Here is a 24841-nt window from a genome sequence, read left to right as displayed (position 1 = left end):
GATCAGTTGCTGAAAAAAAAAACACATAAATGGCTTGCAATTCATGAAATCTGAGTTCTTGTATGACTTAGATTTGTATTAGAGGAGAAATGGTTATAGCATTTAACAGCTGTTCAGAACATAGAAATTCAAAAGCATTCTTTTCTGTGGAAATACAATTATGGAAATGCTTCCTTTGTTGACATTCCATCTGTCAGATATGTTACATATGGCCTCTGTTTAATATTTTTTTCTGCTGGTAAGTGATTGTGTGTGTGTGTGTGTGTTTGTGTGTTGTCTCTAATTTATATTTACTAAATTAAAAAAGTTTCACCCAGAATAAAAAGACACTTGAAACAGTCTGAGTCTTTCCCCTTATTATACTCTTATTTAAACTTGGTTGTCTACCAACTGTGGTTTCCAAATAATCTGAAGCAATTTTTGAAATACTTGTGTGTGTGGGGGGGAAACTATATGTAAGTCATAGTTTAAAAATTTTGCTGGCACTCTTATAGCCATGTTCATATTATTGTAACCCTTAGCAAATGAAATACCATTTGCTTCCCCTTCATTTCTAATTATCATAGTCAAGTAAAACAACTATAGGATTACAAAGGATCAGCACCATTGTAATATATTTAGTATATGAATTTCTGAATGTGAACTTCCATTACATATGTATTAAATCTGTTCCTTCATAATTATGTCACCCACAATTATAAGTGGTCTGTGGGTAAAGCATCTAAATTCTCCACAGTAATTTCCACTAGACAAATCATAATAGCACCCACATATTTCAGCTTCCATTTCATTATCAAGAACTATATTCCGCCAAACATGAAGTTGTGGAGTCCCTGGTGCTCTCTGAGCCTTGTTGTTCTCTTGCAGACATTTCACTGTCAGGCTAGGCAACATCTTCAGTGCGAAAAGGGAGTGGGCCTTGCTGTCTGTACCGTGGCTTGCCCTGCTTGTGTTGGTGGGGGTGTTGTTCTCTCCTTGGGAGTTCCTTGATTGGGCTGTTGTTTGCTGCTTGGTTGATTGACTGAGTTAATAGTTCCTTGATTAGGGTATATTGTGCTGTTTGATTGTTCCTCTGGTGTTAATCCTAGTGTTAGTCTTTGCATATGTGGGTGTTGATTGCTGGCGAGGAGGTGTTTTGGTCTTTTGGCTTTTCTATTGTCTCAACTGGGAAACTGAGTATCCTAAACCCAGCCAAATCCAAAAATGCTAGAGAATTCCTGGAAGCCTGGCACTCAGACAAAGCAGCCATCAACAGACACGTAGAAGTAAACAATATTTACATACCATTCAAAAGAGACAATAGAAAAGCCAAAAGACCAGAAATTATTTTTTATTTTGTCATAGCTTCTATAAAAATGATATGCCATAAACAAACAAATCTTTATTACGGTCAAAGACCAGCATAAAAAATGATATGAGAATCTATCAGCTTATTTTAAAAACATTGTGTCTCATTTTTAAAAAGATTCTACAACTGTTTTATATAATTTAGATAACCTGCTACATTTTTAAGCATTATTTGAAGGGTAGATTAATATTTTGCTGGCTTTAAGGTACCCAAAGAACTACTTTTTATCTGATTCACTCAAGCATTCTTCTATCTCTGAGTTTCCTATAGAGAGATGTTCTTAGTTAAGTATCTTCTAAAACTGTCTGAAATTGGATTTGATTCAGATATTAATGAATGCCAAGAAGACAAGAATGTTTGTCGTGGAGGAAACTGTATTAATACCAAAGGTTCTTATCAGTGTACTTGTCCAGAGGGCTTCCAGTTAATACCTTCTAAAGGTTGTCAAGGTACAGTATCACTAAAGGATTTCTGTTTTTTAAAAAAGGCCAAGAAACATAATTTTGTATGTTTTCAATTATTGTATTATTATTTTTTAAAGAGTGACAGGTATGGTTGCTTCCGTCATTGTAGCATTTGCCAAGCGCTTCCCTGGCATTCACAATTGTTTTAAGAGAATAATTCCACAAGTGTAAACATTTACCACTTTCTAAATCTCCCATTTTTATCTTCGTACAATTATCAAATTCAATACATTTCTTTCATTTGCATAAGTTGCTACATAATATGTATATTTGCTAATAGAAATTTTCCAGAAAAATTTGAACTGAAAAAAATTCCTGTGCAAATGAGTATGATTCCAATTAGTACATTCACCTTAGTATCCATCATCTGCATAAGTATTTGGGTGATGTTATTTGATGTGGAGGAAGGACAGCATGAAATACCTGCTTCTCAATGTTTTAGGGTAATTACCTTGAAAAGCAAGTATACAGTGCTAAAACTGCCAAACTACACTTGATCTTAGCCAAAAGGCTGAGAAACTGTCAAAATTGTCTGAATTGGAAAAAGCTGATCCCAGGAAATTTTCTGCCCTACTTGTATAGGTTTTACTAGCATTTGTAGCAGTTACCAACAACTGCTGGAGTAGGCAAGTTCTTGAGAATAGTGGGCATAATTGCAATTTTGAGAACATGTGGGAGCGTTTCAGAAACCAAATCTGGTGAGATGTTTCACCACCTCTTCTCCTCTAGACCCTAGAAAGATCTGTCCCATCCTTTTGTTTGTTTGTTTGTTTATAAGAAAATAATAAGATTTCGAAGCCCTGGGCTGCAAATATATTCCATTTTTATTTCTAAAAAGTCTTTATGGCTTATGTGAGACCCAGGGGCATTTTCATAAATGAAGATAAAATTAGAGGCTGCCATTTTCCCTAGTAGAATGCCAGTCCTGATTTAATTAAAATAATACTTTTAAAATGGTATCAAGTAGTGAAAGGAACCTTGTAGCAGCAAGAGAAGTGTGTGTTGGAGCCAGCGAACATCATAAATAGTGCAATACCATTTCCTGTAGTCTTCAGCTGGCATTGTGCTGGGAACATGCATCACCAAGGACTCACTGCCTGAAGATCAGCATCTTTGTGGACATACTTACTATTTATAGCCTCTAAGAAAGACCTGTTATAAGATACAGCACTGCAGCCTTTTTTTGTGAGTAGGCTATTCTTTTAGTACTGGCATGAGGTGTTATACTTCCCTACAGGAACAGATCAAACATTAATTTGCTAGGTTGGTGGGAAGGAGGAGCAGAATCCCATTCCACTATGGGAGGATACCTAGTATGACACAGTTATCAGTTTAGGAAGTTTTATTCTGTTAGCAAAGACTTGCTGTCTTAGAGTTTCCCATATCCAAATATTTCAGAAATAGTAGCAGTGATGCTATATTGAATATTACTGATCATTTTAGAAGTACAGGGTTCATATTAAAATAAGTTTCTTTGATCTCTGTTTTTGTGTTCCCTCCAGACATCAATGAATGTGCAGGATCCAACCTCTGTTCACCCCATGGAAAATGTTTCAATACTGAGGGCTCTTTCCACTGTATTTGTGAGCAGGGTTTTATGGTTTCTAGAGATGGCCGAACATGTGAAGGTGAAAATGGGTTGATAGAGCTCTGATTCTTACATCCAATAATAGTTTTCATGCTTTCTCTACAAAGGCCCTCACTGAATTCTATGTTCTTCAAGGTTGACAGAAGAAAATATTTCACTGTCCCAAACAGGAAAATGATTTGGATAAATTACAGAATGGAATTCTTTGAGTTTTTTCAGGAGATGTAATGGTTAAATCTAACAAGGTGTCAACCAGTGGTTCCCAGACTAGAGAGAGCCATTTCATAAACTTGTATAAGCTGCTCAAGAGCACAAAATGAACCATGAAATATCTGTCACACAGAAATGTGGACACATGAAGCCTTTGACTTTTTGCACTCAGTGGGGCAGATCATCTGTGTGTATATGGCTTCATTCTTCTCTGCAGTAAGGAGTCAAATGTAGCCAAATTATGTATAAGAATATGCTACTGCTGAGTAAGCTTCTTCTTGAATAAGGGATTATGGATTTGGACAGCTAAGTTTGACTGCCAAGTCTAGGGTGAGGCCCAACAGGAGGAACAGAATGAGATTGTTCTGCCTTCTTATTAAGCCAGGTTAATACCATCTCCTTTTCAACTATATTAAGGGGCGAATTGCACAAACAAATCTAAAAATAAGACAAAAGAAAGTATGGTTCAAATTTTGACCAGAGAATGATAGTGTTGCAACAGTTTAATTCCCAACATAAGCAGGCACTTATCTCCCGATCTCCTTTTTCTATACAGTTTGGTTCAATAGTATGTCCACTAATATCAGTGGATTATTTATTTGTTTGTTTGTTTGTTTATCAAATTTATGTGGCCGCCCATCCACAAGTAATATTACGAGAACCATTGTAGCATGGTAGTTAAGGTGACAGTCATGGATTGGGACGATCCACTTGTAAGTGTCCATCAACCATGCAGATTCATGGGGTGACTTTGGGCTCATTATTTGTTTGTTTGTTTGTTTATTCGGTTTATATAGCTGCCATCTCACATACGTGACTCTGGGCAGCTTACAAAATTAAAACATAAATAATACCAATATCGTTCTCTTTCAGTCCAACTTATCTCACAGAGCTACTGTTAGGAAGAGGGTGCCTTGCTCTTAGAGGAAAGGCAGAAATAATAATAAACAACAACAAACAACAATTTGCTATTTTCAGATGTGGATGAATGTGCCAACAGCACTATATGTGGCGACCATGGTTTCTGTGAAAATTCTGCTGGCTCCTACCGCTGTCTTTGTTATCAGGGATATCAGTATCTGCAGGATGGGCAGGGCTGCGTGGGTAAGTTGTTATACAGTATTTTAATTTTTCCTTGACAAATCAATTTTCATGGAAAATCTAAGTTTCCTATTATTTTTATTACATGCAGAAATAAGAAATGCTCTGTAGCCATTAAAGAACATCTTTTTAAGATTCAGTTGGAACCTAATAAGACACACCCATTATTTTACCTTTTTAGAATCTTTTTGAAAAAACATCAGGCTGTTCATAAATCTTGTTAATATTATTGGCATAATTTAATAGATCGATTTTTGAAATACCTGTTGGGCTCTTGACTCTACAACTGTAATTTTGCTACTAGAAGACAGTCTGCTGGGTGGGATAGCCACCTCCTTTGGCAGAATAATGGAACAAATGTTAGTCTTCCCTGTAGCTGCCAAATAAATATTTCATAAAGCTGTAAGTGCTTTCAGTTTTGCTATTGATTAGTAACTGTTTTCATATGCTGTTAAGCAGTGAACAGATTTGTTTCAACTACGTGTTAAAAGCACAGTAGTATAATCACTGGAGTGCAGACAAGTGTGCACACTGGAGAATTAAAGCTTTTGTTTGGGATATTTATTGAAAGATAAGGTTAGGACTAATGAATAGAATATTGAGATCTCGGTTAAAGTTATATATAGATATTCCTCCCAGGTGTCTAATAGAACTCTGAAAGTCCAGTTCAGGTATCTGTGTGGAAGCCGAATAAAAAGGACATGTAGTAATTGTCATGCAAACCAAACAGCAGATGATTCAAAAGTAGAAGATGCATCAAGCAAACTCTGGATCATTAGATAAAACAGAATCATAACTTTGGAAGGCCATTTAGGCCATCATGTCAAATCCCCTACTCAGTGCAGGAATCCTGCCAGATGGATTTTTTTTTTTAACACATTCGGCTTGCCACCTCTCTAGGTAATTGGTTCCACTGTCAAACTGCTCTTACTTTTAAGATGTTTTTAAACATTTGTTTAGAATATGACTTCATGCCATTTAAATCCATTGTCTGTATTTTGCTTAAACAGGGAGGACCTAGTGATATTAGTAGCCAGAGGGTGATAAAGCACAGATTTCCAGGGTTTACATGACTTGGCTTTAGTTTGTCTATTCTTCTTCCTCCTCTTTCCATGATAATCAGAAAAAAAGTATGTTAAACAAAGAACTACTGTTTTGTACCATTCATTCAGACTGCAGAATTTGACTTTCTTGCGTTTGAAAGTTCAGTTCAGTTCGGTTTGGTTTAGTTTATTGGGTTTATATACCTCCAGTTGGTACCAACTCTTTGACACATATTACGCTTCACAATAGTGAGAATGATCTCTCGCCCTCCAGATTTTCAGAATCCTTGGGAAAAAACATACTAAAAATTACACCAGTGATGGATTAAGGCATAAACACAAAGACACACACACACACACACCAAAATATTCAGTAGCTAATCCCCACAAATATATACACAGGGCTACTGTATTCATCGTAGTTGCCTGAGAATTCGGATTCTGCTCACTGTTGATAAATAGGACGATAGCTCCCAGGAGCAGAATATTTTTTCATGTCTTCCATTGAGCAGGAAGAAGGCATTATTGTTTGTAGTCCTCATCCAATATTTATGGAAAAACACAAATGCACAAATACATATTGAGCGAGAGAGGGAACTAACAATTTTCAGGTATGCCTGCAGAGCATTTAAAAAGGAAAAGAAAAGAAACTTCCTTCCTTGGAATATTATGGAAAATATTTGCTATAATATTCAGTCTTTTCAGATGTCAAAGCTGTTCAAGACATGACACTGTTTTGCACAGAAGCACATGAAGAACTCCAGGAAAGACTAGAGTGATGGAGGGCAAAGTGGGAAATCGCCATCCACATTATGTGTATCACAGAAGGACATATTTATGTACTGTATAATGACAGCAAATGTATGATTTGTTTGCATGACGCAAGAAATTCAAGGAAGCAAATATAAATATCCAGCACTGGAAGGGAGATTAATATTTTTTTCATTGAAGAGGTAGAATGTAATCTGAATTAAGGCATTCTACATTTCAGGTAGCTGCATTCACACAAGCAGAGTCCAATCTTTGATTGTCTTGCCATTGTAAAGAGGCATCCTGCCTCCCAGACTGGCCGTGCTGAGTCTGACTGGCACTCCTAAGAGCCAGCTCCTTTAGCTTCATTTAAAAAAGCACATCCCTCTCCTCTTCTTTCAGCTCTCCTGGCCCTCCTCTTCCACCACCACCACCATTCCTCGGCCTTGTCTTTGCCCTTCTGCAGGGGCTTGCTTTGGGAATGTTGGAGGAGTGCAGCAATGTTTACAAACAGTTTTTCCACACCATTGGAGGGGTGCAGCAAACATGAAGTAACTGAAGACTTTTGTCCCACTGCTGGGTTAAAATGATATGCCCCTATCCCTAGATCAAAAATCCCTAAGATCAAAAATTCTACCAGCATTTAATTTGCTGTCCCTTTTGCTGCTTCTGTTGCCTGTGTTTCCAGTCACCTGAGGTGAGGACATTCAGTAGGTCCTCACAGCCACAAGCAGATCGGCCCATTACTAAAACAAGAAACAGGGTTCTTTTTTCATACCCAAATTTTGATTGCCCCAGGCTCAAAATGATTTCCCAAAAAGCACTGAACTCTACAACACTTGGAGTTTTTATACCTCCTTATTCCGGTTGGGGAGATGTTTTATTTAAAAAAATATATATATCTACAGTACAAAAGTGAAGCTTTCAAATATCTATGTGACTTTTTCTAGAGCTCTTATCTTACTATCCTACATTATTTCTAATGAAACTACACTACTAATGAAGCTATACTATACAATCTTATTCTATTATTACTTCACTATACTCTATACTATTACTTCTATGCTATACTATTACAGATATATTCTAACTATTCTTATTCTACCACTATTATTACTAGCCTACTGTTACTACTGCTAGTATAGAGCTTTTGTTCTGGGCAGTTTGTACAGCACTTGCCTCTTCTCACTGTTGTGCTGGGCTTTGCCTCTTCTTTCTTTTTCCTCTGGACTCCAAAGTCTTTGTGAGGAAAACAAAACTTGGTTTTGGAATATTGAAACTTTTACAATAAGATTTTGGGATTTATTTATTTATTTATCAAATTTGTCACCGCCCATCTCCTCCGACTGGAGGGACTCTGGGCGGTTTACAATACAGAATAAATATAGAATAAAATTCTAATAAATACACAATAAAATTATAATAACATTATAATAATCTAATAATTATAAAGAACAAACAGCTTCTCATGGGAAATAGATTCTGTTTTGCTTTTTACAAGACATAACAGAGATAAGCAATTTCATGCTTTCAAAAACTGGACACTAGGGGGGAATAAAGTTTTCAAGTAGATGAAAGATTTACAAGCCTGTAAAATGTTGCAAAATATAACAATAAAAATACTGAAGGAGACTTTTGAAGAATGGAATCAGAAAATAACAGCCACAGTATCAACAGTATCAGTAATGATGTCTGCTTCTATGGATAGACTATAGATGATATTGAAGAAATGAGAGACGTAGAACGAATTTTATATGACAAGGTAAGAGATGGTATCGAAAGTGGATTTACAACTGGCAGGCCAAGAGAATGACTTAGAAAAGGATGTTTTACTGGATTTACAAAAGGAACTGGCTGAGGTTTTAAAATTTAAAAAGGAAATACAAATGACAAACCAAGAGAATGATCTGGATAATTTTTTCTGTTGGATTTACAAAACAGGCTTATTAACGCCTTGAAGAACTCTGTGTGATTGGACAAAGAAGAAATGAAGAGAAATCAAATCCTACAACGTTTGAATGAACTAAATATTAAGACTCTTAGAAGTAAAAGGAAGGAATATAAAGTGGGTTTATTTGATCAAGATTAAGACAAGATATGTTTTACTTCTGGCAACCCTTTATGGACTTTATGCTGACACCAGGACTGAAAAGATGTTTTATGGATTTGCTTATAGATAAAAGATGGTATATGGGATGAAGAGATAAATGTTTATAACCTTAGAGGGGATGAAAAGTCACTAAATTTATTTATACTTGTTGTGATGAAGGTTGAAAGTAACTTCTTTATATATTCCTTTTCTCTTTATTATATTCTTCCTTTTCTCTTCCTTCTTTCTTCTTTTCTTGCACTTTTTACTCCTTTCTATTCTCTTTTCTTTAAGTTTAGTTTGTATTAGATTTTACTGTTATAGTCAAAATTCTTAACAAAAATTATGTGTGTGTGTGTGTGTGTGGTATAGGAATAAGAGAGAAAAAGCTGTTAATACAGTAAAGATGGCTTAAGACTGTTCCACTTGTAGGTTGGGTGGGATAAATGCACATGACAGAAAAAAGCATTGTCCAGGCATGTTTATAGAGTGGCCAGGTGCAAGTGGGAAAAGACCCTAAGCTTCAAACTGTAGCAGAGCTTAAACTGCTTTTTCTATACCCCAGGGCATTTCAGGAAAGTTGCAGAGAGGAAAAATCTCAGCCCCACATTAGGAGCAATTCCAGAAGTAGCTCTCACCAGCTGCCTGAGGATAGCAGATTAGACGAGGCCAGATATTCCACAAATAGAATACTGTGTTTTGTCCTACCTCTTCTTCCCTTCTATACAAGGCAGAGATTATATACCTGGTCCATCGTGACATCAGCAAGCAACATGAAAGAATGCCTATTTGTCTTCAAGGGCTGCAATGGAAAAGTTTTGGAATTTACTCAGTTCCAAAACATACCCTTTTTCCTGTCCTCTGACCATGATTGCTGAATAATAATAATAATAATAATAATAATAGCAACAACACTCACAACAATACACATCTGTTACAAATAAGAAAACAGTGATTTAGCAGCAATGCAGAAAACCAATATGAACATCAACCGACACTAAATTTATTTGATAACTATCACCATAGTGATAGATTTAAAACAATGCCATGATGTAGGACCAAGTGTCCTATAAATGCATCCAAAATAATTGAAATCAAGTATTAAGCTAGAACTATCAGATAAAGTAGGGACGCGGTGGCGCTGCGGGTTAAACCGCTGAGCTGTCGATCGGAAGGTCGGCGGTTCGAAACCGCGCGGCGGGGTGAGCTCCCGTTGCTCGTCCCAGCTTCTGCACACCAAGCAGTTCGAAAACATGCAAATGTGAGTAGATTAATTGGTACCGCTTCGGCGGGAAGGTAACGGCGTTCCGTGAGTCATGCTGGCCACATGACCCGGAAGTGTCCTATGGACAACGCCGGCTCCAAGGCTTTGAAACGGAGATGAGCACCGCCCCCTAGAGTCGGACACGACTGGACTTTACGTCAAGGGAAACCTTTACCTTTTTATCAGATAAAGTATCATGGAATAACTAAACTTTACACTGACCCTCTTCAAGTGAAAAGGTCTTTAAACTCTTTTTAAAGGCCATCAAATTTCCACAGGGAGGAGAGCTGGTTTCAGAATCACAGCAGGTCCTTGAAGGCCTGGAGCCTGGAGACCATGACTCTGAATCAAGTTACTGAAAGAAATTCTTGCTTAGACAGGACCATAGGGAGAAATAAGGGAAGACAGATACTGGGGAGTTTGTGATGGGAAGACTCTCAATAGGAACCAGTAGTTTATACTGGGCTCTGGTTTAAAGTGGGAACTAGTGAATTGCCCTACATTGTGTGGAGACATGAGAATAATATGGAAGGTCCAGAATAGCCAAAACAAGACCGTTCTGGACTACGATCAGGAGATGGACAAAGAAGTCAGGAGTACCTGAAAATTGGTGGCACAAACACTTCCCCTTCATTTTGATGTAGGAAACAGATGAAAAGCCTCTAAAATAGGAAACTTCCAAGTAAAAAGAGAAAATCTTCTTTATCCCATCTCCATTCACATGTATGACACTAGTCCCCCATTCTTCTAGGCACTCAAGGAATCTTTTCTTGAGAGTTAGGAGGGGGCACCATAAATAAATCTATCAAGGCCAAGGACCTGAAGATAAAGAGAATGAAACAAAACAAAAAATGTTGTCCTTTCCAGCCTCTGTTTGTTCAGGGAGTTAGAATTAATTTGATAACAAGAAAGAAGATGAACTAAAGTCCAACCAGCTAGAAATACAGTTTTTCTCCAAAATTATTCTATATTCTGGCAAAAGTTAAAAGACAAAGCTGAAGAGGGGGAGGACCCCCCCCCATCTTTGCTTTTCCTGTAGAGCTTTTAAAGCCCTTTACCATTCCCTTTCCTAATATGGGGAAAGGAATGAGTCTCCCTGGCCAAAACTAAACAAATGAATCATTTAGCAAATAAACAATATTCACTTCCCAGCAAGGTTATGGGCAGCTTTCAGTACCTTTGATAGAAGTGCCTTTAGCTCTTCTAATTTATCTGCTGCAACCCTGCCAGACAGACCTGGAGGCCCAGAGACCCATGTGATAAAAGAGCAGAAAGAGCTCTTTGGAGAACAATTGAAGCATTCGTTCAAGCCTTCAAGACATCAGCTGCAAACTCTGCATTCACCAAAGTAGTTTATACATGCACGCTGATGGTATCTCAGGACTAGAGAGTTTTCCAAAAGATCTGAATGGTTGTTTTAAGATCTTCTGCACTGCTACTCTCTTAGATGGTTCTTCATTAATCTAAGATCAGGGCCATGATGGCCAATATATGGCTGAGATCCAGATTCACACAGAGGTCTAACAAGTTCTCTACTTGCAGGGGGAAAAACTGTTTGGAGAGCCCTTTGAGAAGATCTTAGTCAAACCAAGAATAATAATGTTTAAAAAGCTTGGGTACGTCTAAGATTCTAAGCCAATGCAAACCTTTTAGTCAAAGAAGTCTCTGTCTAGTGGCTCTGGGTCTAGATGATACAGATCACTCAGAACTCAAAACAAGGAAACTGTTGACATTCTATCTCATGCTTCCTTATCCAGGTTCAGCAAGGATGAGGGAAAAAAATCATCACCCTGATGCCATAGAACCTCAGATCATTGCTAGACATCTCATGAACTATGACTAGATCTGAACCTTCACCATCAGAAGAAGCAGTATGGCCATGGTTATTCTCTGGAATCTGCTTATTTGCTAAGAGAACAAATTATCACATTATCTCACTGAGTTCAAATTTCAGAGTTCCAGAAATTCCTTAAAGCTGTTAAACAATACACATTTTATTTTACATCACCACTTTTTGTGATCCAGGAGATACTGGTAGTGTATTATGCCAGTTCTTTCAAGTCTTCCCAGAGTTGTAAAATGTCATAAGACAGGTTCAGAAGAAAAATAACAGTTCCTCACTGTGAATTCCTGTTCTCTTAAGTCAAACTGAGGGCATTCAACCTGCCTCCTGTTCTAGAACCAGGACTTTTATATTGAGTTCTATCTGCCCTGGGCAAATGTGGATGGTTCTTGGTGATGCCTGAGCTCTTCTCTAAGTTTCTTGTTTTATTTTCTTTCTTGTCCTTGATGCATGTTAAAGAGCTTTTTATGATGCCCAAAACTTGTCACAATTTTAATAGTTTTCTAGGTTTTTGTTTTAAGACTTGAGGGGCAGTCTTGCTTTTCCTCCCTGGTCTGGCAGGCAAGATGGTTCCTTACAAACTTGCTCCTGAAAGACGTGATATTTTGATTCTGAGGTATCTTCCATTTCACTCAGAGAATTTGTCTTAGGGAAATTTTTTTGTATTGAGATCATTACTGGAATATCACCTGCTGGAGCCACCCTTAGTGAATGCAACGTTTTCAGTATTCTCATACAGTTTGCTAAAATGATTATGGATGCATTCCTGAATTCCAGCTGTGGGAATGTTCATTACAGTATGAAATAAATTATTCTGTGAGTTATGTTTGGCAATGTATGGACTATAAATACAAATGCTTTAAAATATATATATGTGTTCAGTTTCCCAGCTGATAACACTGATACACAAACAGAGGAATGATAAATCCTTTCGATGATGGTGATGATGATTTCATTGTTGAATTTAATAGAGCAAAACAAAAGTCAATGAAGGAAGTTTGGCTTATTGTTACACTTTATTTTTCAGATGTGAATGAATGTGAAATGCTAAGTGGGGTATGTGGGGAAGCTCTCTGTGAAAATGTGGAAGGCTCCTTCCTGTGTCTGTGTTCCAATGAAAACCAGGAATATGACCCAATGAAAGGACAGTGTCAGTTCCGCTCCTCAACAGGTAATGGCTAATAACTCTGAATGTAAATGTTGGTCAATAGACGACTTCAGTCTTCGAGAGAAAGGCTGATTGTACCAGCTGGGAACAATTATTTCAGCAAATTGTTCTGTCATACAGTATGTTCAAATTTCAATGATGATAATGAACTGATGACTGTAAATGACTTGAAGAATTATTACTTTTGAAAGTTAGGTAAATTTCCTGCCAGTTTTTATCCATTCATTATTCATTAATAATAATCCATACTTATCCGTTCACAAAATATCATTCACACATATATTCATTATATTTTCTAGCTTGCATTCTTGAAACATTTCAGGATTACACATTTCAAAAAATTGATGCACCAACTTTTGTCAGGTTTCAAAAAGACAGAAGAATCCAAATAAGAACATATAACTCATTAAAGCTTCTTTCAGCCCCAGAATAATATCAAGTTTTTAAAATGACCTCTTTTAATATATTGACTATGAAAGTTCAAAGAAGCCAAAAGGAGACACTTTCATTACATTAAAGCAGTTATTTTTGTTAAAACATATGCATGCTGCTCTTCATCCAATTCATAATTCCGGATAAAGTACAGTAGAAAATACATAATATATTACTGATAACAGTAGCAAAAATAGACATGCTGCAATATGGCTATTAAAAGTTCTGCATAGGCTAGGATAAGTTTAAGATTAAATAATGAAAATTGTCTAAGTATATAGTGTTGAAATTGCATGCTAGTCAAGCCTCAATAGGGAGGTCATTCTAAAGCTAAAACCATACTGTGGAAAAAGCTCTCTGTCTAACAAATGAATGACCTAAGTCTAGTAGAGAAAGCAGTTAAAGAAGGCCTTCAGTACAAGATCTTTGTCATGTCAGCCTAATATATCCAATTAATATATTCTCAAGCAGGCATGTATATCTAGTCAGATTACAGATATTTGCCAGGGATTACACATTTGAATGCTCTCACATAAGGAAAAAATCCAGTGTGACAAGATGAATGCGGCATAATCTCATTGTTCCTGGGAGAACATTGCAGTTTCCAAAGGATACCACAGATCTTTCTCTCCCTGACATTGAGGGAATTGTTTCCCTGGAAGAGGCCTCCTTGATTCCTCATGTCTTTAATGCTCTAGCCTAAACAAGGATATTACCAGTGGTGGCCTTGGAGGCAGGATTTCTAATTTTCCCCAATACGTCCCTACAACTGGAAACAATATGCTAACCCATGGGTGATGGAAACTCAAAACAGCAAACCTTGAGCAATTCTGCCACAGATTCTCCACAACTGTGCTTTGTAGGATCACTCTGCCAGTTTTCTATATCAAGTATAACATCCCTATGTCCTTTGGAGAAGTCCTTGTATGCCTCTTACCTTGTCATCCTAGGAAATAATGAAGCTCGATGTTTAGTATCTGCTACATGCAGTGATTAGATCAGTCCAGTAATTTCAGTAGCTGTTGTCATCTACTGAACTAAAGATCAGTAGAATTTTTGTGTATCAGTGAGAGAGATCTTACAGGGAATACTGAATTACAACATTGCCTTTTGTTCATGGAGTAAAGATTTATTTTTGCTATAGCAGTATTATGGGCTGGGATTAAACCTGGAATACAGAATAAGGTGTCCAGATTAAAAGAAAATGGAAGTTGGAAAGGCTGCTTAATTCCATTCAAGAGACCAGCATAGCAGACACTGCTGATATATATTGTTGAAGTTACCTCAGAAGACTAGCAAAGTAAGGTCAGGTCTCTTTAATATGACACAACATTTAAGGCAAGAACAGAAGAGCAAGGGTCAATAAGGTTACAGCTGGATGGAAAGAAATTTATTCTTTTTAATTTGATTGCTAGATCTAAGTGTGGAGGAGATAGGCGGTGATAAAAATATGATAAACAAACATAAATAAATAAATAAAACTTGCTAGTATTAATCTCCATATTCTTTAAGAATATTTTAATTTTTGTTTCTGCATTAAAATCTAAATATATTCCTTTTTGCTGCCCTGAAAGCCAATGATTTGCCATTGTGGTTTATTTTTGTGAATATTCATTGCCTTCCTATTTTACTAAAATATTTGCTTAGAATTGCATTTCATGCCTCTTTCCCAAGTAAGGTCCTGCAGTCACATTTATTCTGGACACCTTGATGACTGTTCTTCCAACCTAGCCCAAAATAACCATCTCTGGAAACCAGGTTGCACTGGTACATCTTTCAAATGTCCCCAGAGGTTTGCAGCATAAAGAAAATCATTTCTTACACCTATGTAGAGGCTAATCATATCAAGGAAGACTTATGAATATGTAAAACTGGATTACTCTGTGTACATTTCTGTTCCTTGCCAGAAATGTTTTTTTGTCTCATCTGGTTTCCAAACTTTCACAAAGCCTGTCTGACTTTTAGTCACAGCTGTGTAAACAGCTATTTAAAAATCAGGACACTAAAAGAAGGAGAAATTGAAGCATAGCATAAAAAAGGATTAAATAATCACTATGAGTTTCACATTTGGTGCAGCAAAAACAACAAATTCATCTGTGTTAATTTGTGCTCTGCATAATATGGGAACACAGCTACTTTAATTTCTCCTATTGGCTGATATTTTGGTCTAGCTGTTATTTTGTTTTTTATTTTAATCTTCTCAATATTCATAATATGTACTGTATGTCCATATAGGTGATCATTTTGTGTGATTGAGACAAATTTGGCCTGCAAAAGTTTGTCATAGTTATGTCTCCTCCTCCTCCTCCTCACTTCTCCTGCTCTTTCTAGTCCATCTCAGTATGTGGCTTTTATAGGCAGCAGGCCTATGAAAAATAAAAATATGCTGAGAATATGTAAAACGGGGTATAATGTACAGTATATGGTTAAATATCAATCTAATTTAGGAATCACGAATTTTATTTTGAAGCTTGAGATTTGAAAGTTGGTTGGAAGATTGTGTTGTTAAACTCTGAACAAGACTTAATGGAGTAACCAGTGGGTAGTTACAGAAAGGGAATACTATTAGGATCTGTTAACAAGCAAGCATAAGCAAATGTGATGATAATGATTTTTTCTAAGTTTTATACAATGCAAAAATATATAAATATTTAAAAATACATGATTCTATTCCCTTAACCATGAGCTCTCTCTCCCCCAACTTAATTGCAACTGCCAATGTTACCAACAGTTAGCTGGTTTATTATTTATTTACTTAATTTTTATACTCCTAGTGGGCTACAAAGTACAGAATAATATATAGAATAAAAATAATCTAAAAATGCTTAAAATACTAAAATTAGACCATCTTTGGCACCTCCCAAGCAGATCTAACCATAACCATCAAAAGCTTTGCTAAACAGTTTTCCTGTAGCAACTGATGCCCATCTAGACTGGTAGGACTGTGGGGAAAATGTCATTTGGTAGGAAGAGCCCAATAATTCTGGATCTGTCCCCATCCTGTTCTATCTGAATTTAAGAATAATCTCTTACCTTGGTTCAGCAGGCTTAATGTGCTGTTAAATTTGATTCTCTGTCAACTAGGCTGATGTAAGCACATTGGCATGAAGCTGAAATTAAATTTTACAAGTTCATGTTTAGGGATATTTATGAAATTGATGTTCAGATCTTATGGGATTTACTGGAGCCAAACAGAAGCAATATGAGAGCACACTGAAGAGGCAGGATGCTCACAGCTGCTGCTGGCTCAGACCCTGTGTCAGAATAGAAGACCTAGGAACTTGCTTTCTGGCCTGGGAACCTGGTACCATTCTTTTACGAGGAGTGTCTCCAACATACTTTTCTGGGTTTCTGCTACTACATTTCAACTGAGCAAGTTTACTTGACCTTCCACCTACTCTTTCCCCATTTTCTTTCAAGGTTACCTCCCCTGTACTAATGGACCAGCCTCCATTACAGCTACCTCTTTCAGGGCTTTAAATCAGGAGATAAAAATAAATGAGCAAATCTTATTTAAAAAGGATTCCTGAATAGAGGAAAGGTAGTGGGTGAGGGTGAGAGTGGAATTTCATAGTCTGATTCTGGTCTCTGAAACATAACCAATAAAGAGCCTAATGTTATATTTACATTGACCCACTGAAATCACTTATCAGTCTAGTATCAGGTTATAGGTATTGTGAATTACTTTAGATGGTTTTTGTTCAAGCATTGTATTTATTTTTCAGTGGATTGCTTCTCTGCATACATGCTGATGTATCTTTTGTTGTTTTTTCATAGAGGTTCCAGACAAAACCAAAGAAACAGCAGTTGAAAAGAAGGAATGTTACTACAATCTAAATGATGCAAATTTTTGCGATAATGTATTAACATCCAATGTTACAAAGCAAGAATGCTGTTGTACTTTGGGTGCTGGCTGGGGCGATAACTGTGAAATATTCCCATGTCCTGTGCTGGGAAGTGGTGAGTTACCCTTTTCCATTCAGTGATCATTATTGCTCATAACATTATGAGGAGGCTCAGAGGTTTCATAACTAAAAAGTTCTTGCTGTTAGCAGTCTCACTTTCCTAAACAACTTGGATCACTGAGGGTAATATTAATGGTTGGAAAAGAGACATGTGAATATCAAGCTGGCATGTTTGAGCTTTTCTGGAAAATAAAAGCTATAATTGCATGAGAGATATCTACATTGGCACCATTCAATTATGTAAGATTAAAAGAAGGTAATGTTTTCTATTACATTTCTGTCCTAAAGGATACCTAGATCTCAGAAATAAAGATCTTTTAATCTTTTAAATAGTGCTAGAAGTTTCTTAGAATACTCCATCTCTCTCTCTCTGATTGTTTAATTTTTGTTTTAACTGTGTACACCACCTAGAGTCACATGCAAGTATGACGAGTGGCTGTATAAATTCAGTAAATAAATAAATGGTTGCTAAATTAGTTTTGGCAGCAGAAAACTGCTAAACAGAGAAAACTGAGCCCTGTCACCCAAATTTAACTTAGATTGATTACCGTTCAGATAGTAAACCAGGATAAAGTTACACATGTACTATATTTGGCAGAGTTCTGGAAAGCGTTTGGCCCGAGAGATCAGAAAAAACACACACCAGGCATTTCTATAAAAATAAATGTATTTACTGAAAGCACAAAAACATATTTACAAGCTTGTTTATTCACACGCGCTCAGAGAGGACTGGGAGGAAGGCTGTGTAGAAAGGAAACTGAAACTAACAAGCCCAGGCAAGCTGCCCTCCAGGCAAATCAGGGGCTTTACCTTATGTGGTCATGCCTTTTCACACCCAAAAACTAAGGATACTTAAGTTTGACCTGTTCACCCTGCCAGAGTGATTTGTTACCATAGTAACCTTAATGGCTTGGTCCTCGCAAAAACAAGGAAATGCCAACACTGTACATATTAATATAAAGATTCCAAATTTGCATCTTGAAAATCTTAAGCTGTGTGCACCAATGGCAAACCATGCACCTGCGTTTTACAAGCCATGGATACTAAGAGGAAAATAGCTGAAATCTCGTTATTTCAGATTTCCATAGATGTGAACTGTTAGAAGTCTAAAATCTGAAATGAAATATTTTTTAAAAAGCTATTAAGACATTTGTGTTATAGAAATGTTGCTATTGATTTCATATTGTAATGCACAAGTACAGTTCTAAATGGATTCTTGATCTATCTTCCTGCTAGCTGAATTTATGGAGCTGTGTCCTGAAGGGAAAGGGTTCATACCATCTGAAGAACCACATTATGGAGACATTTCACAGAGTTACAAAGGTCAGCCTTGATATAGACTTGAATATAGACTTGAATTACATGCTAGTGTTTCAAAGCTTCTGATGTTCATTAAATGTTTATGATGTTTGACTTCTGATGTGAAACTTCCTGAGTTGGGAAACTCTGCAGTAACATTCCTGCTTTGTATTTGCTCATAGCTATTGTTTCCTTGAACTGCTTATTTAAATTAATTTTTAACTTGATTTTTTTTTACTCACCAAGGCTTTAATCCCCCAAAGTGTCAATACAGTAAGATTATAAATAATAATGTGTTGGTTTGGTACTGCTGAAAATATTTTAAAATTCTGTGATGTATGTGGGCCAGTGCTGCAGAAGTTGCAGTTGTGTCTGTTGGACTAGTTAACCAGGTCAACTATGGAATATCATTACTGGTTTTGCTTTTGTTTTCCCTTGAATTTCTTTATTTGTGGGAACTTGGTTGGTTCTCTTCTTTAAAACTGCTCATTTCCCTTTACAAACATATAATTCTCTTTTGACAATCCTAGATGTGCCATCCTTCAGATATCCGATCTTTTAAAAACTTTGCTTTATTGTGTGGGTGTCTAGTTTTCATCCAGATTTTTTTTTACCGTGCTGCTCAATTTCTGGAAAAATGCTTTAAAAATATTAGAATAGCCAATTCTTCCTTTCTGGAGAAGTATTCTAGTATTTTACCTTTAGACTAGTCAGCAAATTGAAAGCATTGTTTTCTTAGTATGCTACCGTTGCCGTGATATGAATGGATATCATCCTATTCAAAACAACTATCTTATACCTGAATGATTTGGCTCAATTTTATTTTGCCTTGTGTAATAGCAAGTTAATGTTTAAGAAATAACACAATAAACAGGATAAAAATGGAGATTTTGTACATTTTAAGTGCATCATAAAATGAATATTCAGTAATTTAGAAAACTAGAATGTTATATGCAACATAAGCTTTTTTATAAATATAGAATACTGTGAAAACCACTCGTATTCCTTTTACCAGACTGTTTCAATATTCTGAAAACAAACATATATGGAAGGTATTACAGATAATTTTCAAAAGCATGTAGAAATTCCTGGCTGTCACTTACATCAAAACCTCCCAGATAACAGGATGATAGGAACCTTTAGAATTCTGTTCAATGATAATTATTGTTATGGCTGTGTGGAGGAAACTACCACTGCTGGAATTTCCAGAAGAGACCCACAAAAAAATAATTAATTCTCAGAGGATTTTCTATCAGATGCAACACAGAGCCAGATCATGCACATAAAATTGGGGTATATCCTTAAGGCAATGTTAGTAGAGTGCATGAAAGTAATTTTGGGAACTGAACGTAAGATGAAGCACTTGATTGAATTGTCCAAACATTAACATTAACTGGCATTAGCAAAACTACTGCTGCTTAAGGCAATCCTCCCATGATAACAGGATTTCTACGTGTAGTGGAATTGTAAATGTGAAAACGGAACATGCTCAGATGAATACATTGTTCAGCATATATTATTTCTATGCTAAATAAACAGCAACAATAAGTTACCAACATTCCAAATGAGGCTATCAGGCTAGAAAGACAAGCTCCTGATTGCCTGTTTGATTTAACAGTTTAATTGTGCAACTGACCTTGATAAGGTTGTGCAACTGATTCTTTCCGAAAAGGATGGTTTAAAAAAAAATAAACAAAAATGCTTCCCAGTTGGTTATTTTGGCCTAAAGAAAATGCAGCTATTCTAGAGTAACTAACAATACTTGTTGCTCCATGAGTAGTCATATACTTTGTTTGGTACATCATAGGAGGTACTGTTCAACACTGCTCTTTTACTTTTTGTTGTTATATATGGGGAATAAAAATACCTGTCCTGAAAATTTGGACTGAAAATTCATACTCCACCTGTATGATTAAATAACATTTTAGAATGTCTGTGCTTCTTTTTCAGATGCTGATGAATGCCAGCTCTTTGGCCAAGAAATATGCAAGAATGGCTTCTGTTTAAACACACAGCCAGGTTATGAGTGTTACTGCAAACAAGGCACATATTACGATCCTATAAAACTTCAGTGCTTTGGTAAGTATTCAGACTAGTGTCATATTCCCCTCACTGGGGAAAGACAACAAGATCAAGATCTAATTCTTGTTTTAATTCTTCTTCACATGGATAGTTAATACATGGAACCTGATTGCTTTTTTTCCCCAAAAGTTCCTTCAAAATTCTGTGATTACTTATTATTTGGAGAAATATAGTGAATTGAGCCATACATAGATATGGCTGACAGCAGCTTGCTTGACTGTAATCACCAGAAAGAATGTTTGACTGCAGAAATTTTGCTAGATTCGTCTGTCTCTTAAGACAGCCATAGGAAGGGATGTGGGTGACTCTGGGCGGCGTATATAACAGTGGTTCCAATCATATTTAGCTTCATCTTGCTGTGGGGTTTTCACTGAGGCTTCACTCAGGGTTTCACTGAGACCTTATTATGCAGTATGTAACCTGTGGAATAATTGCTGTTTGCATGACAAAGATGGTTAAAAGAGAGTAGAGAAATGTTGCCATTACAGGTTCAGGGGAGCAAACCTCTGAATAATAGCAGCTGGGAAACAAAATGGGAAACAGCATCCTCATTCAAGTTTATAGTCTTCCCAAGTATCTTCTTGATGGTTACTGTGAAAAATGTTGGGCTGGGTGAGTTTGGGTGTGATCTAGCAGAGTTTTTCTTACGCTTTTATGAGATAAAGTTTGTCAACAATACCAGAAAGCTGAGGCTGACAGAATTTAAAGTAATAAGGTAATTTGGAGGAAATTGTCTGAATGTTCTAACAGGTTTTATAGATTTACAGTTCTACCCAATCTGACCTCTGTACAGCTAGGCTCCTATTTTTTATGCATAATGCATGAATATACTCTTGGATTCCTTTTCCGTAAGAGTCACATTCTGCTTGTAAAAAATCCATTTGAGGAGATGCGTACTTTTTGCATACTATTTCCTCCCTAACCAGGGGATGATATGCAATATGGAATAGCAATTCATCCTTGTGATTATCGTAAGTGTGTTCCCATTAGCCTACTGAATTGCCTACTTACTCACTTTTTGCCATCTGACTGAAAATTATTCCTAGTCATGGCCTTGACTTTTGTAATTTAAAGACAAAAACCATTCTATATAGAATAACAGGATGAAAGGAAACCACAGTAAAAGGTTTAATTATCTTGGGCCCAGATACCTTTTCTGATATAAAGCCATTTAATTTCTTGAACAGATACTATTGCTTCTTTTCTGTAAAATGAGCTGTCTGAATATTCATGAAGATCAGGTTAATTTTTGTCCAGTAGGATTAATACTCTTTTTATTCTAGAGAAGGAACATATATATAATTCATTGAAAATACACTTGCTGTGCTGATAAATGAGGAATGTAGAAGGAAATGAATCTATGAGAACAACCATTTTATTTGGGTGCTTCAGGAGGAAATGTCTGTTTAACAGTTCTCTCCCCTGAGAATATGCTAAACAAGTATGAACATCTTGATTTAAATGTCTGCTAATGAAAACCACAGTCCAGAATTTGGCCACTGCAAATGTTCTATGCAAGCTATTTTTCAGGAAGTGATTTTCTTTGAAGTACTTTTCATTTGCATTTGAACAGATACAGATGAATGTCAGGACATCAACAGCTGTATTGATGGCCAGTGCATTAATACTGAAGGCTCTTACAGTTGTTTCTGCACACACCCAATGGTTCTGGATGCTACAGGAAAGCAATGCATCAGACCAGTGGAATCTAGTGGTATGCATTATTGCATGCATTGCTATATTTGGGTTTAAGGCAATCAAATATATATATGCAAATACATGCAATCAAAAATAATGTTGTAGGCTTATTTTTAAATTATTCAATTTGCTTCTTTCTAAGAGACTTTTGGTTCATAATTGCTAAGCCTTTTTGATATGTATCTTATTTTATTTAATGGTGCTTGGGATAGCAGAGATCTGCAAAAGATAGGAAAACTAATGAAAATGCATGTTTCACAGATTTTTCTGCAGAGATAATTACTATGGATGTGCAAAATATTCATTGCAAGAGCTATTCTATATACAGAACAGCCAGGTTCAGATGGTCCATGCCCAACCAAAATGTATGTTCTATACAGACACTGCCCTGGAACACATGTATTACTCCCAGGCCCAGACACAGAATATATGAGTTCCATGCTTAGGTGTTCTGGAGTGGGATACAGGAGGGAAACAGCAAAGACAGCAGCAACAATGCACAGTAGTGGCTAAGTAAAGTTAAAGGAAAGGAATGTGCTGGGAACATGGGCAGGTGAGCTGTTTGGGTTATGCCCTCCTAACATTCAAGTATGCTGGCGGTTAAGGAAAGATAAAGAGAAATAAAGCACTGGAAAGATTTAGGGAAGAGGTGAGGGACAGGCTGTTTGGGCAAAAGAATGTGCTGGGAAAATTAGTGTGTGGTCTGATACTCAGGCTATTCAGAAGAAGAAGGCAAGGTGCCCTACTCATTCCACCAGACCTCTCCAGAATTTATCTAGACTGGTGTTTCTCAGCCTCAGTAAGTTTAAGATGTGCTGGCTGGGGAATTCTGGTAGTTGAAGTCCACACATCTTAAAATTGCTAAGGTCGAGAAACACCAGTATACACAGTATAGTTCCAGGTTCCAATTTGGCTGGACCCTAACCTGCTCAGAATAATTCATCCAAACTCCTGACCCACAGTATGGTTGTTGCATTCACAGAACAGAATACATACAGCAGAAAATATAACTTGCTCAGGTGTTTGATGTTCTCTGAGCTTGGTTGACATTTCATTACTAGACTAGGTATCATCACCTGGGTAGTTCGACTTGGATAATGTTGAGATTTTCAATCAAGCCAAATCCAAAAAGGCTAGGGAATTCCCTGAAGCTTGGCATTCTGACAAATCAACCACCAACAGATACTGTACATAGAGATAAACCCCATCTATATAACATTTAAAAGATACAACCAAAAGTCAAGGAAGGGGGAAAAAAACAATCCAGAACATATTCTCCACACCCAGATAAGCAGGAAACAGCACCAGATAAACAATCAGGAAAGAAACAATATCCTGACTGGACTGCAGTACATATAGTACAAATGATATATAGTACATATATAATGATAAGACAAATGATATATAGTACATATATCATTTGTCTTATCATTATATATGTATGGGGTTCCTTTCATTGTGGCAGTATGAGAATCCTAGAATTGCAAATCCTATCCAAGCTATTGGGTGATGTAAGAAGATCTGATTACCTGGGAGGAGCTCTGGCTATTGCTTTTTCCCACACTAATGCTATTTTTTTTAAATAACAACAACAACCATAATCACTGGTAGTCCTTGAAAAAGGATTGTCTAGTATCAGAGATTCTTCTAGAGTAGCACTGAGTATTGATTCAATAAGATGCATGTAATAACCCCTTTGTAATAAAATTACCCTTATTTGTTAATTAAATAATATATATTTGAGTTCAGAAATTGATCTCATCTGATTTTGCAGAAAATAAACATCATTACAATGCAATTCCACACATCTTGTATTGCATTTTTGTTTTACAGAGGGAGATGTTATAATAAACAAGTGTTTCCTGGTTTTTGTTTCAGAGCAAACTGAAGAAAGTGATGTCTACCAGGACCTTTGCTGGCAACATCTGAATGAAGATTTTGTTTGCAGTCAACCTCTTGTTGGGAAGCAGACCACTTATACTGAATGCTGTTGTTTATATGGCGATGCATGGGGCATGCAGTGTGCCCTGTGCCCCATGAAAAACTCAGGTAGGGCACATATTAATAAGTTGAGAAATATTTCATATTTTTAGTAATATAATTTCATAAACTTTATTTAGTGCAAAGAAAAAACAGTTTATTTTCATTGCTGTTCAGGTGACAAGATATTTTGAATTTCATTATGCACAGTATGAACTGAAGTTATCTTCAGATAAGATTAGTCTAACCATTTGATAATTCCATTTGCATAATAACATGAATTTTTGAATCTTCTGTACCATTCCACATACTGAATTACTTCAGATCTTTGGCTCTTATCAAAAGGTATTTGGGTCGGAAATGAGAAAACCAACATTGCACCAACATTACACATATTTTTTGTATGTGCATTATGGTATCAGTCTGCATCATGATGTCTTGATGCTGCTTTCATCATTTTAGAAAGCACTGGATGCCATCATCTAACTGAAATAGATCTAAGTTTATATGCCCAAAC

At 36.5% G+C, this 24841-nt stretch overlaps 1 protein-coding gene across 2 annotated transcripts in view; it reads left to right on the top strand.

Moving 5' to 3' along the window:
• LTBP1 (latent transforming growth factor beta binding protein 1) overlaps positions 1-24841 on the top strand; it is a 228185-nt gene that overhangs the window by 177283 nt on the left and 26061 nt on the right. For both annotated transcript variants that reach the window (XM_063305368.1, XM_063305359.1), the window contains 9 exons: positions 1675-1797; positions 3315-3440; positions 4589-4714; positions 12728-12871; positions 17078-17260; positions 18502-18588; positions 20515-20643; positions 22220-22360; positions 24223-24393. In XM_063305368.1, coding sequence (XP_063161438.1) covers positions 1675-1797; positions 3315-3440; positions 4589-4714; positions 12728-12871; positions 17078-17260; positions 18502-18588; positions 20515-20643; positions 22220-22360; positions 24223-24393 — 1230 coding nt within the window. The remainder of the gene's footprint in view (positions 1-1674; positions 1798-3314; positions 3441-4588; positions 4715-12727; positions 12872-17077; positions 17261-18501; positions 18589-20514; positions 20644-22219; positions 22361-24222; positions 24394-24841) is intronic.

This window comes from Candoia aspera, chromosome 1 (genome assembly GCF_035149785.1).
Source record: "Candoia aspera isolate rCanAsp1 chromosome 1, rCanAsp1.hap2, whole genome shotgun sequence".
In the NCBI taxonomy this organism is placed as follows: Eukaryota; Metazoa; Chordata; class Lepidosauria; order Squamata; family Boidae; genus Candoia; species Candoia aspera.
This window is presented reverse-complemented; position numbering and strand designations above follow the sequence as displayed.